This window comes from Lepidochelys kempii, chromosome 1 (assembly GCF_965140285.1).
Source record: "Lepidochelys kempii isolate rLepKem1 chromosome 1, rLepKem1.hap1, whole genome shotgun sequence".
Lineage (NCBI taxonomy): Eukaryota > Metazoa > Chordata > Testudines > Cheloniidae > Lepidochelys > Lepidochelys kempii.
In genome coordinates, this window is record NC_136380.1 from 52016105 (window position 1) to 52033198 (window position 17094).

At 42.2% G+C, this 17094-nt stretch overlaps 1 protein-coding gene across 4 annotated transcripts in view; it reads right to left on the minus strand.

Moving 5' to 3' along the window:
* DCLK1 (doublecortin like kinase 1) overlaps positions 1-17094 on the minus strand; it is a 332848-nt gene that overhangs the window by 70058 nt on the left and 245696 nt on the right. For 3 of the 4 annotated variants that reach the window (XM_073341871.2, XM_073341880.2, XM_073341902.2), the window contains exon 6: positions 4064-4158. In XM_073341871.2, the coding sequence (XP_073197972.1) occupies positions 4064-4158 (95 nt within the window). Of the gene's footprint in view, positions 1-4063; positions 4159-5134; positions 5406-17094 lie in introns of those variants that run through there. The other variant, XM_073341891.2, reaches the window with a different exon arrangement.

A 17094-nucleotide genomic window follows, 5' to 3' on the forward strand; every position in this document is an offset into this window, starting at 1 on the left:
CCCCATTATGCTACGTGATGTACAAACACAGAACCTAGAGACAGTGCCTGCCCCCATTGTGGCATTCCTAAATTGCACAGATTTTCAACTTGGCAGCTGTGGAAGTACACAATAGAAATATTAAAATACTAATCTCATTTTTCTACTTTCAAAATTGGTGAAATTTAATTATTAAAACATTACATTACTGTAACATTAAGATTTCAATTTGAGACAGTCAGGAAATGCAAAATTAATGATCTCTTGTTAATATTAAATAGTCTATGTCCCACCTATAGAATTGTTCTGGACGGCTAGTTATACTGTTCAATGTCACTACCCTATGAAGTAGACCCAAACTTACCCTGAGATATTAATGCACAACACTCACTGATTTCAATGGATTTTGCATAGCTACAGAAAGACCGGATTGAGCCAGATATATGATAGGTAAGGGTGAAACTTGCTTTTCCATTTCCTGACTTCTGAATGTTTAAAACTATATCCCTAATGGTTTTGCTAGTGTTGGTTTTCATGAATAATGTGAAATCCTGGTGTAACACTGACAGACCCCGGTTGTCAGCGGGCAGGATTCAACCTGGGACTTCTGGAGCTTAGTGTATGAGCCTCTATTGCATGAACTAAAAGCCAACTGGCTCTTAGCTAAAGCTGTAGAACAAACTCATTTTATCTCTCTCTCTAAGTGGTCTTGGTGTCAATAGATGGGACAGACCACCACACTCAGGAGGCGTGTGGGTTACACTGGCCCTACTGAAGTAAATGGCAAAACTTTCATTGACTTCAACAGGGCCAAGATTTCATCTTTTAAAAGTATATGCACAAATATAAGGGGGTGATGGTAGCGACCCCTATACCTAGGTTGCCCAACACTTTCAATTATAAAAGATTCTTATGATCTTTTCTTTGAGAACCATGAATACCCTTATAGTTTGCATCAGGTCTTTGATATTCAAAAGGGAGAAACTCTTCAAGCTACAGGTGACTTTTCTTTGTACCATTAAATTCCGAAGTGTTATAAATCACCATTTCCTTTCAGCAGGACAATTCTAGCAGCCTGCCTAAATCACTGAACATTCTAAATAGCCTTGCCCAGGCTACTGCCATAGCAGCGGACACTGTACTAGCAACACAAAAGAGCAACCAGAACATATGTATCTGGAAGGAGGTTTGGGTGGAGAGCCAGGCTGGCATTTCTTTGACAAACCCTCTCCCTTCCCAGACCCAGCACATCACATTGGCTCAGCATCCCCCTGGCAACAAGACATAGGTCAGGCACTCCCCTAACTGCTGCCGATGGGGATGGAGCACATAGTGTAAGTGTCTCATCTGCCCTCTGGGGACACCACCTGGGGCAGGAATTCTCCCATCTCCCAAGCAGAAGAGAGGACCTAGCTGGGATCCCCCCATAAACCACCTAGATCCAGGACATGGTCCAAGGAGTTCATATCCACCCCACAAGGGCACCATATGGGACAGGAGTCCCCCACCTTCCAGCATCGTTGAGAGAGAGGTGGTGTGTGTGTGTGTGTGTGTCAGTCAGACCAGGCTCCCCTCAACTACCTTGTGATCCCAGCACATAGTACTAGAAGCCATCTCCTCACTCTGGGATAACAACCTTTTCCTATGGCTGGCTAATGTAGTTAGACCTGAAGCTCAAATGGCTGCAGTTTATGCTGCAGTGCTGGAGGCTCATGGGTCAAACCCTATTGATGCATGAAGGGGAGTTTGTTACAGTCAGATATAAAATAACTTGTTCATACACTTTTCCTTAAAAAAGCAATCCTAGGCAATTGTATTAAAAAACTACATTAAAAGATTATTTAGGATGTAAAGTCCAGCACTCAAAGTTATAAAATGTCAGTTTATGGTTGCCTATGGATCCATAATTTGTCCCTTGTGCCTGTGCATTATGATCTTTAATTACGTGATCACATAGTATTTTTGCCACAGGACTTGTTAGATGCACAGTTTGGACACACAACAGAGCTGAGTTAGATGCACAGGCCACCATAATTCTTGCATTTCCTAACTTTAAAATGAAAAGGAGTACTTGTGGCACCTTAGAGACTAACCAATTTATTTGAGCATGAGCTTTCGTAAGCTCATGCTCAAATAAATTGGTTAGTCTCTAAGGTGCCACAAGTACTCCTTTTCTTTTTGCGAATACAGACTAACACGGCTGTTACTCTGAAACCTAACTTTAAAATGTTTGACTTTGCAATCTAAATAACATTTTAATGTAGTTTTTTGCATGTAGTGTAATATATGTTTCTACGTGTATACACACATTTTGTCTCTTTATAAAAAACACATAATACAGGGTTTTGCAATCTTTACATAGCGTGCACATGTGTATACCCCACATTCACATACCCTTTTCTCTTTCTTGCCCACAGGAATGCATGCATCTCCCAGTGAAATCAGTGGGACTGCTTGTAACTATTGAGGGCAGAATCTGACCCTTTTACAGAAGAATTATTGCTCCTTTAGTTGATCTTGAATTTCAAAAGAAAATTTCCAATTTGCTGAATATTTTGATCATACCACCATCACCATGCAATGTTTAAAACCCTGTGTAATTGCAATATCTCCTTCCCAAGAAGAGGTACTGGATAGGAAGAATCCATGTCCCTTACGCTCCACATTGGGAAATCAAAAACAGGTAGAGGAGATGCACTTTGCATGGAAAGGCGCTGACTACATGGCTTCCTTTCAACCCTCCCCCAATGAACGTCATGAAAAGGAGAAAATGTCTTCTGCTCTTCGTGATGCAAAAATAGCATGAGTGATGGAGAGAGAGAAGACTGAGATGTACCAGGGAAAATAGGTGGCCTCAGAGCCAATGAGAGAATCCTTTCTGCTGCTGATGCCATCCACCTCGATGGAGACCCATATCATCACTGTGAAATCCAGCGAATTCGGATGACATTTCCCCCACCCCAAGCGACTTACTAACAATTAATCCAATAAACCTTGGGAGTCAGATCAAAAGGACCAAGATGCCACTGCTGCCAAGGAGAGGGCTTCAGGAACAACTCACACCAAATGTAACTCACGTTCTTACCTACCTGTGTTCCAAATAATCCAAAACCTGACTAAAATTAGGTTTAGAGTCACACACTGTCAGGTTTGCTTATAACTCCCTACTTCACAGAGACAGGAAGCTAACTCATAGTTTATTTAAAATTGGAGGAGGCTGAGAAAACCTGAGTCCAACTGTATTTGCAAGACAATCTGAGACATGATGTAGTGACTCAAAGATGATTTCTCTGAGGCCCACAGACCACAGTTGAGAAAATATCAGAAGAGAAGATCAATAGACTTCTGTTTCATTCTCTTTGGACTAATGCAATTAATTAAATCATTGTGCACAGTACTGACCTGCCTTTGGCCTACATGAGAATGCAATGTTGAACCAAAAATATTCTGTTACACAGGGATTACTACAGCAATTACACAGCTATCACCATCAGACTAGAGGGAATATGATGATGGTTAGGTACACTATGTACAGTAGTCACCCTAGTTTTTTGGTAAAGGAATTGAAAATCTATTGATGATCCTGGGCCTCCAAAGCACTAATACATCCCGCTGTTGCCTTGATGTTGAGCCACTTTGGCTGGTCAAACAAAAATTTACTGTATATTTTCATGACAATATAGCTAAATTCCACAGAGCACTCCTTCACTTTACCTTAGAATTAAAGCTGGGGTGCCAATAAATAAATATGGAACTTTTAGGAGGTCTAACTTTCCCTCCAGTTGTGAAATGCTTGACAAAAAACAAAGACATAAAAGTGTTCTGAAAGCAAGAGGAAAGACCTCTTTTTTCCTTCTTAAAGATAACCCACTACCCAGCACACTTAATATTTTGAAAGATGGAGAGCAGCTGCATTCTAGTTGTTTAAGAGTGTTGCACGGGCACAACAGGAATTGTAGACAAGCTCTTCCACCCCATACCTCTGGCTAGGTGTAATAAACACTTTTGGGGAAAGCAATTTTGGTGGCACCCATGCCAGATCCTTGCTCAGCCAGTCTCAAAATTCAGTTCCTTGTTTCCTTACCCTCTGTTTTCGCAGGCTTCCTGGGCTGGTAGGAGATGGGCTTGGAGACTTCCCAGACCGGGGAGTAGAAAGCTGGCTACCAGGGGTTCCATTAACTAGAAGAACAATAAATAAATACAGAAATAAATGTTTGGCTCACGGTACCTACAGAGTAAAATCAGAGGAAAATAATTAATAAGCATGTCTTAATTCTATCTACTTTTTCTTAAGGTACCCATTCACTCTTTTCAGATTTGTAAATGTTAAATAAGGTAGTGCAGAAATGAACTGCTCTTCTAGCACTGTGATTCTCACACTGCCGATTTATACAGTGCTTAAACAAAAAAGTAGCCAATCTAAAATGATTGTTTAAGTCAGTGGTGATGAACTTCATTAAATTTTATTAAACTGTATAGTGCCTATGCATGCATATCATGGAAAGCCATAATGCTTTGTTGCCTTAACAAATATTACCTATATTTAATCCCTTTCATCCCATTTAATTATGCTTCTCTATGCTATGAACTAGGAATAAAAAGCAGCACTGCTTGCAAGAAGAAATCACTGTAGCTTGCTGTTAATCCCTCACTTGTTTGAAGGCATTTTTGCATTACTATCTGACCCAAACATCACCCCAGAACTAACTCGGATGGACTTCAGACATAAAAAAAGAACTGGCCATAAAATCTCAGGTATACATTATACCATACCATCACTTTCTTAAATAGTTAAGTTCCTTCAAAATATTTCAAAGTATTTAATTTTAGAAGCATTTTCAGCCTTATATGACATGCTCTTTAAAATTAACAAATACTGAATACCTGAAGAGAATCATAGTGTACTACAAAATAATCACATAGAGCATGCCAATAATGTTCTTAAAAACTTACTAAAGCATAGAAAGAAATGCTTTTATATATATATACACACACACACACACATATATACACACACACACTCTTTAAATAAACAACTGGCATATTAACAATCCATATTTGTCAGTTTCAGAAAAAAATAAGCAACTAGACACCTGAATTCTCAATCTTATATGAATATTTACATACTAAGGTATCAATAAGGCATTTAACTTACCTTCTATGAGTTCTAACATGGACACAGTCTTAGTGTTTAACCTGATGATAGCAAGCACAACAATTCTTTTCCTGTACTAAGCCAAGCTGGAGCAAAAATGGGAAGCGGTGGGATTAGTTAAGGATAGCTAGGGCTGCTCACAGAGTGAGCTGAATGAGATGCAGGACTCATAAGCAGAAGCCTTTTCTGCGTAAGGCTGACGTCTTCAGAGCAGCAGTGGGAGGTGCAGGTGCTGTCTTAGGGCTACATCAAAGGTGTCAATTAAACATAAAGCCACTGCTTCAGAATGCTGAGCAACTGCAACCCCCACTCTGATTCCATGAAGCCCAGAAAGCCTAAGCAATTTTATATGCTGTGCACTGAATCATAATGAAGAGCCTTCGGGGGCAATATACCAAATGACTCATCTGAAAATCAAAATGACAATAACTCTTGTATACCCTTGGCTGACTGGCAGTCTAGCAACTGCTAAATCCTTCAGAGAATGCAGTCAGTATTTTAATAGATTTTTCTTAATGTAGAAAATATCTCAGTGGTAAATAGTAGGCCCACATACATTTATCTTCTGATGCTGCTCTAAAGAGCATTGTAAAACATGTTATACAGCATAGTAACTAAAGATCACCATTCTGCTGCATGTTACACATCTCAATACCTGCCTTTTGCAATGCATTTGTTAAGAGAAAAGTGTACAATAGCTTTGTGGTATCCACAGGAATGACGAGAAAGTTAATTTGCGTGTAAATAGGCTGCCTTTAAGGACACACATTTCACTCAGCTAGGCTTACGGTTCATAGCAAGGGTAATGGTTTGTACGTATCAACACAGTGTTGGGGGAGCTTGTGGCACATGCACATATTTAGGGAAGTTCATACAGTATCTTGAGGAACGAACAATGTGGGTGTGACCAATAACATGATTTCTGCATCAAAAACTAGTTCTATTAATATGTTGGGGCTGCATGAAGATATTTTGTTTGAGCAGGGAGAGGAAAGGGATAGAGAGATTAAAAATAAGCTGCTCGAGTCCAATCTTCAAATATATATATATTTTTAATCAATGCTAAACTACTGCAATTTTGTCTATGAGGGTATAAACTTGAAGGCCATTTAAAAGCATTAGCTACAGTAGTGCAAAAAGCCTTTTAAACTGATCAGATCGTCTTACACCTGGTTGTTGTCAGGGTGAAAGTCAAGGTGCTGGCCTCTATTTAAGAAACCCTAAATGATTTAGATGCCAGGTACCTCAGAGACCACTACTGTCCCTGTGACTTGCAATACACTTTGTGCTTAGAAGGAATAGTTCAGCTAATCTGTCTCAAAGATTAGAATCAGAGAATCATAAAGGATTAGGGTTGGGAGAGATCTCAGGAGGTTATCTAGTCAAGCCCTGCTCAAAGCAGGACCAACCCCAACTAAATCATCCCAGCCAGGGCTTTGTCAAGCTGGGCCTTATAAACCTCCAGGGATGGAGATTCCAGCACCTCCCTAGGTAACTCATTCCAGTGCTTCACCACCCTCCTAATGAGATAGTTTTTCTTAATATCCATCCTAGATCTCCCCCACCGCAACTTGAGACCATTGCTCCTTGTTCGGTCACTGCCACCACTGAGAACAGCCAAGCTCCATCCTCTTTGGAACCGCCCTTCAAGTAGATGAAGGCTGCTATCAAATCCCCCCTCACTCTTCTCTTCTGCAGACTGAATAAGCCCAGTTCCCTCAGCCTCTCATCAGTCATGTGCCCCAGCCCCCTAATCATTTTCGTTGACCTCCCCTAAACTCTCTCCAATTTGTCCACATCCTCTCTGTAGTGGGGGCCCAAAACTGGACACAATACTCCAGATTTGGCCTCACCAGTGCCAAATAGAGGGGAATAATCACTTCCCTCGATCTGCTGGCAATGCTCCTACTAATGAAGCCCAAAAAGCCATTAGCCTTCTTGGCAACAAGGGCACACTGTTGACTCATATCCAGCTTCTCATCCACTGCAATCCCCAGGTCCTTTTCTGCAGAACTGCCGCTTAGCCAGTCGGTCCCCAGCCTGTAGCAGTGCATGGGATTCTTCCATCCTAAGTACAGTACTCTGCACTTGTCCTTGTTGAACCTCATAAAATTTTTTTTGGCCCAAACCTCCTATTTGTCTAGGTCACTTTGAACTCTATCCCTCCCTCCAGTGTATCTAGCTCCCCCCCAGCTTAGTGTCATCCATGAACTTGCTGAGGGTGCAATCCATCCCATCATCCAGATCATTAATGAAGCTGTTGAACAAAACCGGCCCAGGACCAACCCCTGGGGCACTCTGCTTGATACTGGCTGCCAACTAGACATTGAGTCATTGATCACTACCTGTTGAGCCCGATGATCTAGCCAGCTTTCGATCACCTTATAGTCCAGACCGATGCAGATAAGAACATACCAGACTGGTAAATCAATGCTGTGAATAATAATTATATTTAGCAGGGCGAGACATTTCTCATCACTTTTTGATCCACTTTTTGTCCCTGTGAGTGCTCCACTTTAGGTGTTTGTGTGACCCTGTGCTTGTAAAAAAGATTTGTGGTAGCAGTGCCTGGTTGGATTGCACACGTGCAGTTCCTATCTCATGCCGCCTTAGACAGTTATCTAGCACTGTGCTACCAACCGCCTCTCAGTTCCTTCTCTACTGCAAAGCATTCAGTGTGAAACTCTGAAATAGAGGGATGAAGGTGGGTAGTGGAGCACCCAGAAGGACAATCATCTTGAAACATCTCAGTTACTGCATAAGGTAAGTAACCTTTTCTTCTTCGAGGAGTGTCCCTGTGGGTGCTCCATTTTAGGTGACTTCCGAGCAGTGCCCTTCAGCAGAAGGAAAGGACTTTGGAGTTGAGGTCATGGCAGATGATAAATACAGTACATCTGAATATTACATCAGATGTTGCATGATGTTCTAATGCATAGGGTTGTGTAAATGTATGGGCTGAGGCCCAAGTTGCTGCTTTACAGATGTCTGTAATTGGTACATTGTTAAGAAATGCCAGCAAAGCCAATAAAGCTCTGGTGGAATGGGTGTGAATCCCTGTCGGGGGTTGAAAAACGTAGGGGACGTAGCACAATACGATACATTCAGAAATCCATCTGGACAGTGTCTGGTTGGATATGGTGTTTCCATTCGATCATTCAGTGACTGGCATCCCTAATTTTGGAGACTTGTGGAATGTCTTTGTTCTGTCTATGTAAAAGGCTAGCACCCTGCGGGTGTTCAGCATGTGGAGTGTTGACTCCCGTCTATTCCCATGGATTAGAGTACAATGTTGGGAGGTGAATGAGTTGGATGAGATGGAATGCGGAGGTGACCTTAGGTGAGAATTTAGGATGTGGTCTTAGGGTAACTTTATCTTTGAAGAATATTGTGTATAGTGGGTATAGTGAGGGCCCCTTGTTCTCCCACCCATCTGGCAGATGTGATGGCGATGAGAAATCCCACCTTCATTGAAAGGTGGAGGAGGAAGCATGTTGTTAAGGTTCAAATGGGGGTCTGGTGATGCCTCTGAGGACTAAGTTAAGATCTCATGATGGAGTAGGGGTTCGTACTTCAGGGTCAATGTTGGTGAGGCCTTTGAGAAAGCACTGGTGATTGGGTGCATGCAAATGGATAAGTCATCCACCTTGTGGTGGAACGCTGTGACAGCTCAGAGGTGCACGAGACTGAGCTCATGAAGAGGCCAGATTTCTTAAGCCCCAGCATGTATTCTAGTATCAGAGGTAAGGACAAAGAGATCGCTGTTTCTTTGGCACCAATTATCAAATTGTCTCCATTTGTGTAGATATGTGTGATGGGTGAGTGTTCTGCAGCTATTTAATAAAATATTCTGTACTTCCTCTGAGCAGGTCATTTCACGTCCTCAGAGCCATGGAGTAACCACACCTTGAGATAGAGTCTTTCTAAGTCTGGTTGAAGAATTTGGCCTGTGTCCTGAGAGGGGAGATGAGACAGAAGAGGAAGTGTATGTGGCCGGCACACTGCCATTCTGAGAAGGTAAGGAAACCATGTTTGTCGAGACCACATGGGGGCTATCAGGATGACTTTGGACTTACCCAATCTGATCTTGTGAATCACCCGTGCCAGGATGGGGGTGAGAGGGAAGGCGTATAGGTGAGGAGCGTCACGTCCCATTTGATAAGAAAGGTGTTGCCCAGGGAGCGAGGACCCAGCCCTGCTCTGAAGCAAAATTGTGGGCATTTAGCATTGTGTGCCATTGCAAAGAGGTCTACAGTTGGGAACCCTCGGTGCTTGAATATGTTGTATATTCACGTGTCTAATTTCCACTTGTGGTCCTGAGAAAAGTTCCTGCTTAGTGCATCTGCTGTGGTGTCTTGGGATCCCAGTAGGTACGATGCTGTGATGTCGATGTTGTGACTGATGCACCAGTTTCAGAGCTGCATGGCTTCAGTGCACAGAAAGTGTGAGCATGCCCCCTCCAACACACACAACTGTTTATATAGAACATGCGTGCAACATTGTCTGTGAGGACTTGTATGGTCTTATGCTTGACCATGGATAAGAAGTGAGAACACACATTGTGAATGGCGAGTAGTTCTAGTAGATTTATGTGTAGGAGGGATTCTAATGGGGACCAAGGGCCCTGGAGAGAATGAGTGTTCAGATGTGCTCCTCAAGCTAGTAGTGACATGTCTGTCATGATGGTCACCATTGGGGAATTTTGTTCAAAAGGGACCCCAACACAGACAGTGTCTAGTCGTATCCACCAGTGTAGTGATTCTTTTATTTTGTTTAGTATTGTGAGTCATTTGTTTACACTGTGCTTGCATGGGGCGTAGGCTGTCCAGAGCCATGCTTGTAGACACCACACGCTACCATGTGGCCCAATAATTGCAGCCATGTGGCCCAATAATTGCAGGCAAGTCCTCGAAGTTGTCTGAGAACTGTTCAGCATTGTGGAGATGAGATTGGTTAGAGTCACGAACCATTGTCGTGGTAGAGAGGCTATAGCCTCGGGAGAATTGAGGCAGGCACAGATAAATTCTAGGTTTTGCGCTGGTGTTAGTATTGCTTTTTGTGTATTTATTTGTAGGCCTAAGTGTGTAAAGACAGCTGCTGTCCTTTCGGTGGCTTCTAGCTCTACTTGTCGTGTTGTTGCTTTCAATAAGTGGTCGTCCAAATATAGGACTATAATGATTCCCTTTCTGCGGAGGTAGGCTGCTACAACCGTGAGGACCTTCAAGAATATTCAAGGGGCAATGGAGAGGCCAAAAGGTAGAACTTTGTATTGAAAGTGATCCGCTCCTAGAGCAAATCTGAGGAACCTCCAATGTGATGGATGTATTGTTATATGAAAGTACATGTCCTGGAAGTCGAGGGCTGAGAACTTATTCCCCACCTTTCTAGTGCTGGACTTACGGCAATCAATGTGACCATATTGAAGTGTTGAGTCTTCACAAACTTATTGAGACACAATAAATCAAGAACGGGTTTCCACCCTCATTTTTTCTGTGTGAGGAAACAACATGAACAGAAGCCCTTCCCTCTGTGTTTTGTTGGTACCAGTTCTACTGCCCCAAGGTGTATGAGGTGGGTTACTTCTTGTCACAGTAGATGTTCATGAGAAGGGTCCCTGAAGAGGGATGGTTGTAGGGGAGATGGAGATAAATGGGATGGATTATCCAGTCTTGATGATCTCTAGTACTCATCTGTCTGTTGTGATGGATGCCAGACTGGGTAAAAGGGAGTCAGGCAACCTCCAAACGGCTGAGAGATGGTAGGTGGTTCCAGCGCTGAAAGACGTGGGGGTCTCAGACCCTCAACCAAAGTCTCAAAATTGCTGCCTTGAGGGTGGTTGTTGAGATGTAGTAGGCTGAGGTGAGGCTGTTGTCTCTTCGTGGATCTCTGTTTCCGCCCTTGTTGTGCATATTGTCTGTGCAGTTGTGTGTATTGCATGGACAAGAATCTCTGTGAAGTATAATTATTTTCCCTGTCTTTTCTTGGTCCTAGGTGTATAGATGCTCAGGGACTTCTACGCCACCCTCGAGTCCTTGAGTGTGCGGAGGCACTAGTCTGTTTTGGCTGCAGAGGTTAGGCCCTTCAAATAGAAGATCTTTATCAATTGCACCTCTGTGGGGAACCCAGAGACATGTAACTAAGATGCTCTTCTCATTACTAGCACGGTGTTTGCAGACCTCGCTGCTGTGTCTGCAGAGTCCAGGGCAGCCTGCAATATTGTCCTGGCTATAAGCGGTCTTTCAGAGATGATTGACCTGAACTGCTCTCTTTTCTCCTCAGGAACAAATTCAATAAAGTCTGATAGCTTTGAGTAATTCATGTGGTCATATTTGGCAAGTAATGCCTCATAATTGGCAATCCTAAGTTGCAGAGTCACTAAGGAGTAGGCCTTACGGCTGAAGAGGTCAAGCCTCTTCTAGTCTCTGTCATATGGCATGTTTTGGGGGTGGTGTTGTCTTCCCTGTTCATTAACTGCATCTGCCACCAAGGAATTCGGTGCGGGATGCGAGATGAGAAACTCCGTTCCCGTCGACAGCACATAGTATTTTTGTCAGACCTCTTGCACCTGGGTGGGATTGTTGCTGGGATCTGCCAAATTGACTTAACTGGTACCATAATTGCATAATTCATGGGTAGAGTGAGTTTAGAAGAGGTCAATGTCTGTAAGATGTCTTGGAGTTTGTGTTGAGTCTCCTGGACTTCTTACAGTGAGATGTCTAATAAGCTCACAACTCTATAAGAGAGGCCTTGAAATCATTTGAAATAATCCCCCATATTGGGAGGGCCAACTCCTCGTCAGAGGTCTCCTCCTCCTCTCTGACTACCTCTTCTGGAGGCTTGGTACCAAAGGTCAAAGTGAATGATGTGCACTCATCTGGCGGGGGAGGGGTGGGGGAGCTGGGAGGTTTGTGGTGATGTGGGGGGGCATGCTGCCCAAGGGCTCCAATAAGACCACTGTAGTGGAAGAGGCAGTGTTGGCATGCATGGGTGCCTGTACCAGTGTCAATCTTAGGGCCCAGTATAATAGCCCCTGGGCGGTGGTGGATCAGGTCTGGTCGGTGGTGGATGGGGGAAAAATGGTGTGAAGAATATATTTCCCCTTCATCCTCATTGTCACTTGAGAATGCAGGAGCAGATTGAGGTGGAGGGGTGAGGTGACTTGGTACTGACCGTGCCCAAGTGACATCAGTGGTGAGAATAGGAGATTCTGGTGTTGAGGTGACTGTTAGGTCATCCTGATGCAGGAATTGCTGCAGCGCTGATAATATTGGTGCCGTTGAAGGTGTAGCGGTTGGTACTGATGGTTGCGGCGTGGTTGTCAGTGTCGTTACGCACACCGATTGTGTTACGCCGGCAAAAGGTGGTGCTGTGATTTGCAGTGGTGCAGAGCCGTTTTGTGCCAAGTGTCTAGTCTGGTGCCTAGGCATGGGGTTTCGGTTTTCCCTTACTGCCCGTGTCAGAGGTAGCCTGCTTGGGGTCTTTTTCTTTCATTGCACCGGAGGGTGCCACTACTTCAGCTGTGGAGAAGGCCAGTGAGGTCTGTACTGATGGGGTTTGCCAGCTTGGAGAATGCAGTTTCTTGGCAGATTCCCAAGCTGTGGAAGTTGTAGCCTACTTTTTTGCCACCTTTTGGCAGAGTGGTCTTTAGTCTGAGCCATGGAGGAAGGGCCGCTGCCAGAGGCTGCAGTTGGTATATGCAGGGGGGATCCATACTTCGGGCTCAGATGCCAGCCAGAGAGACTTCTCCATCAGGTGGTGTTTAAGTTGAAAGTCTCTCAGGCTTTTAGGTTGTGGCAGAGTGAGCACTTTTGAGGTCTCTATGTCTTGGTGAGGCAGCAAACACACTGCGAGTGATAGTCTGACACAGGTATTGAAAGTCTGCAGGTGAGGCAGCATTTAAAACACGGGGAAACAGGCTTTCCCCTCAGAGGAGTGTTTCTCTCCACATAAGGGGAAACCCAAGACTCTAACGGTTAACAACAGAAACCTAAACTTCTAGTCCAATGGGGAAAAATGTTTTTTTGAGGGAAAAGAAATTAAACAGGGAGAAACGAACTAACTATATTTAGTTTTTGTTAAGTCTAACTAGTGAAAACTATGCTAATAAGACTAGGTACAGAGGCGCTGCTAAATGCTCTGACTCAAGCCAAAGGCAGTAGAGAAGGAATTGAGCGGGATTTGGACACACAGTGCCAGATAACCGCCTGAGGCGGCACAAGATGGTGACTGCGCATGTACAATCAAACCAGGAACTGCTCTCACAAATCTCTGATTACAAGCGCAAGAGTGCACAAACACCTATAGTGGAGCACCCATGGGGACACTCTTCGAAGAAGAATCAAGGTTTCTTTGTTTAAAATTTAATATGGTGAAATACATATCAATAGCTAAATAAACTGTAATAAACTATTAAATTATTTTGGCTGTGTATGCACATGCGTAGATGTGAAACCCTTTGCTTATTGTCAGCTCTTGCTGTGTTATGCTTGCAGGGGCGGCTCTACCAATTTTGCCGCCGCAAGCTGTCGCCGCCGAATTGCCGCCACCGCAACAGCGGTGAAGTTGCTGCTGAATTGCCGCTGCGCTCGGAAGAGCGGCGGAGCTGCCGCCCAAAAGCCGCCGTGGCAGGAAGAGCAGCAGAGCTGCTGCCGAATTGCCGCCGCGGGACACGGACTGCCACCCCATTCTGAATGCCACCCCAAGCACCTGCTTGGAAAGCTGGTGCCTGGAGCCAGCCCTGTATGCCGAATTAACCCTGTAAGGTCTTCAGGGCAAGGACTCATGCTCCAAAGACTAAATAAAAAGACATGGTACACTTATGGTGCTATAGATACAAACAAAAATATAACCACTGAGAACAACTGATACCATCTAATGATATGAATGGTACCTTTTTAATTAAAAAAGGGCAATGAATAAGACAAAGTTGCTAAGTGCCCTCTTGAGAACCTCGCATTAACAGCATACTGTACCAAAACTCATACTCTATTTATAAAGCTTGCCTATTGTAGTCTGAACATCTTGTACACTGTAAAACATGTATGTTTGGCAGATTATTTTGTTCTCATGGATCAGGTTTGCCAAACACAAAAAGAGTGTGTGAGAAGAGAAAGAGAAGGGTGCTATGTGAGACTTTTTCCAGAACAGAATAGATTACACATTCACATCTTAAATATATACCAGTCTAAGTTTAAATTTTTTTTACAATAGTCTCAACAACATGTATAGTTCATGTAGCATAGCCATTAGTCCATCGTTCTGCTAACGCCTGCAATTTGTTGCTCTCCTTCCTCACAAACACTTTCTCTCTCTCAGAGATTATATCATTTTCAAGCAGTTAAGGAACAAAACGTACCTTGTGTTTTTTCCCCTTCTGTTACTGTATTTTCATTGTGTGTAGGTCTATTAGGCTTTGCCTTCACTGCAAAATGATGAGGTGTTTACATCAAATAAGCTATCTCCATGCAATATCCTAGATGGAGACAAGGCACTGTAATTTTTACCTTGATGTAACTAGTCAAGGCCAATCCCCAGGATCAGTATCAGGTTTATTTTTACTAGTTATAGAGGTAAAAACTACCTGTGTCTTGTCTCTACTAGGTTTTTTCATCAAGTCAGTTATCACAATATAAAAACACTTTTCTCAGGGTGGGGAGCAATGAAGACAGACTATTATTGCAGTGTTTTTGTCAATAGACTAGGAATGTCCATGGTAATGATCAGTCTCAGCCCAGCAAAAGATAGGATCCCTCCTCAGGGAATATAATTCCAGCCTCCTGAGCGTCCATGGGGATTTTTAAATCCACAAATCCCAGAAATGGATCACTGTCAGTCCCAAAGCATAAGGATGTGCGCAGTACACTACACTTATAGGGTGGAGTCAAAAAGTGATATTTTTCTGCATTGATATTTTGCTATAAATGATGAATAATTGGCCCTTGTTTCCTCTCTCCTTTTTGCCAGAGTTCATCAGGTATCTATGAATTTGGCTGCCAACTCCATGTAGTGTCAAATAAAAATTAGCAACCAGCTATTGAGAAAGTAGGAACAATCGTTTTTCAGGTGTTTTGCCTCATTGGAAATTTGAAAAATCAGTCTGGTTAACTGATTATGGCTAGGATTTTTGAAAATCCTCTTTTTAGGCTCTTTTGAAAATCCCAATCTAAATGTCTCTATTTCCCCATTTTAAGCCTGGATTTTATTATTAGATAGATGTTATATAAATGATAATCTTCAGTTTCTTCAGGATAAATGCTGAATACCATCAGTATAAGTAAGAAATTAAAAGAACCCAGGATCAAAATAAAAACTGATCTTGATATCCCTAAGAGTGCAGGATTATTTCACTATTTCTATAGGCTTCTACCCCTGGTTGCAGGGAGAGTTGTGCTTCAGCACATTTACGAAAAAAGTGTTAGCTAAACATAACAATAATGTGGGTATAAATACGTTACCCCACTAAAGACAATCTGATTTGTCAAGTCCCTGCCTTAGGGACCTAAAAGGCCTTCTTGAGATATATCTGACCAAGGTGGTTGAAGAAGAGTGGTCTCTGGGATGGCTAAGAATGAAAGCTCAAAGCAAATGAAAATGTACCCTTTTGCAATAGAACATAGCCACCTCTTCTCTGATACAGTACAGGACAGCAGAAGCATTCATTCTATAGCAAGTCTCATTAAGATCCCATCTGTGCATGCTACAGCCCTATTTTGTTTACAGACATATACAATTTTAAACTGGCACTGGCTTAAAACTTGGTATATGATTCCTTTGCTGAAACATTTTTTTTAAACACACACCACTAGATAATATTATACACTCTATAAATTCTTTATGAACCTTGTCTTCTTCACAGAGGATATAGGTACCATTGAAGTTACACTGGATTTTTATTATACCACTTGCTACTGAAAAACTGAAAGAAAAAAAAATACAGAAGTTTGTACTTAGAAAACTTTCCATAAATCCTGTGAAAATCGAAGTGCAATTTTTGGTTGTTTTAATTTGTGTGACTCATCGTGAAGCTGAAGGAGCACTTGCTTCCATTTCCATTAAAAGCATACCCACATACCATGAGCAGACTTTTTAATCATGTCTTAAGCAGTTGTAAAATTCCTTGTCTCTGACAGAGGATGGTGGCAATGAGGCAGCGGGTTTATGGTGCATTTTTATTATTTTATGGGTGACCTCTCTTTTCTAAAACCCTACAAAATTTATTTCTCCAAACTTACAGCTGAAAAAGAAAGTGTGCGCTCCTGTTTTTATGATGATTTTTTTCTCCAAAATGAATGTACATACAAGTCTAGTGACTAAGGAAGACCATAAGATTGAAATTTATTTTTTATGATATTTCATGCATATGTTTCCAAGAATTGCTATTTGCTGTACTAATTGAAACATTTGTAAAACAAACAAACAAAAACCAGCATATTTTTATTGTCTGAGATTTTGTACAAGGTTTATTATTTAATTTTTATTATATTTAATAATTATTGTACTTTGATGGGCTTTGTTTTTTAAATAATGTCCTCAAATTCAAGTCTCTGGTATTTCTTATTATATCCTATTTACAGATACAATAGGGGCAGAGGTAAAACAGACAGGCAATTAATTCTGCTAAAGGTCAAATGCAAGGCATTACAATTTAGAAGCTATTTTAAAAAAATAAAGAACAGCAAATAACAAAACATGGCTCTGTCAGGACAACCTAATGAAAATATAACTCTTTCCCATTAAAACAAGTTTACCCATTTTGCTCAGTATTGCAATATGACTGCTCCTATGGAAATCACTTCCTAATTATAGGTGGTGCAAATAGCATTGCTTAAAACTTTCCATCATAAGATCCTGTTTTTATTTGCTTTATAACTTTAATGATTTAGACTGAAATTTTCCATGCCAACTGTCTGACTTGGGCTGAATTGTTCTGGAAAGTTTCAGTGAAAACGATGCAGCCATTTATC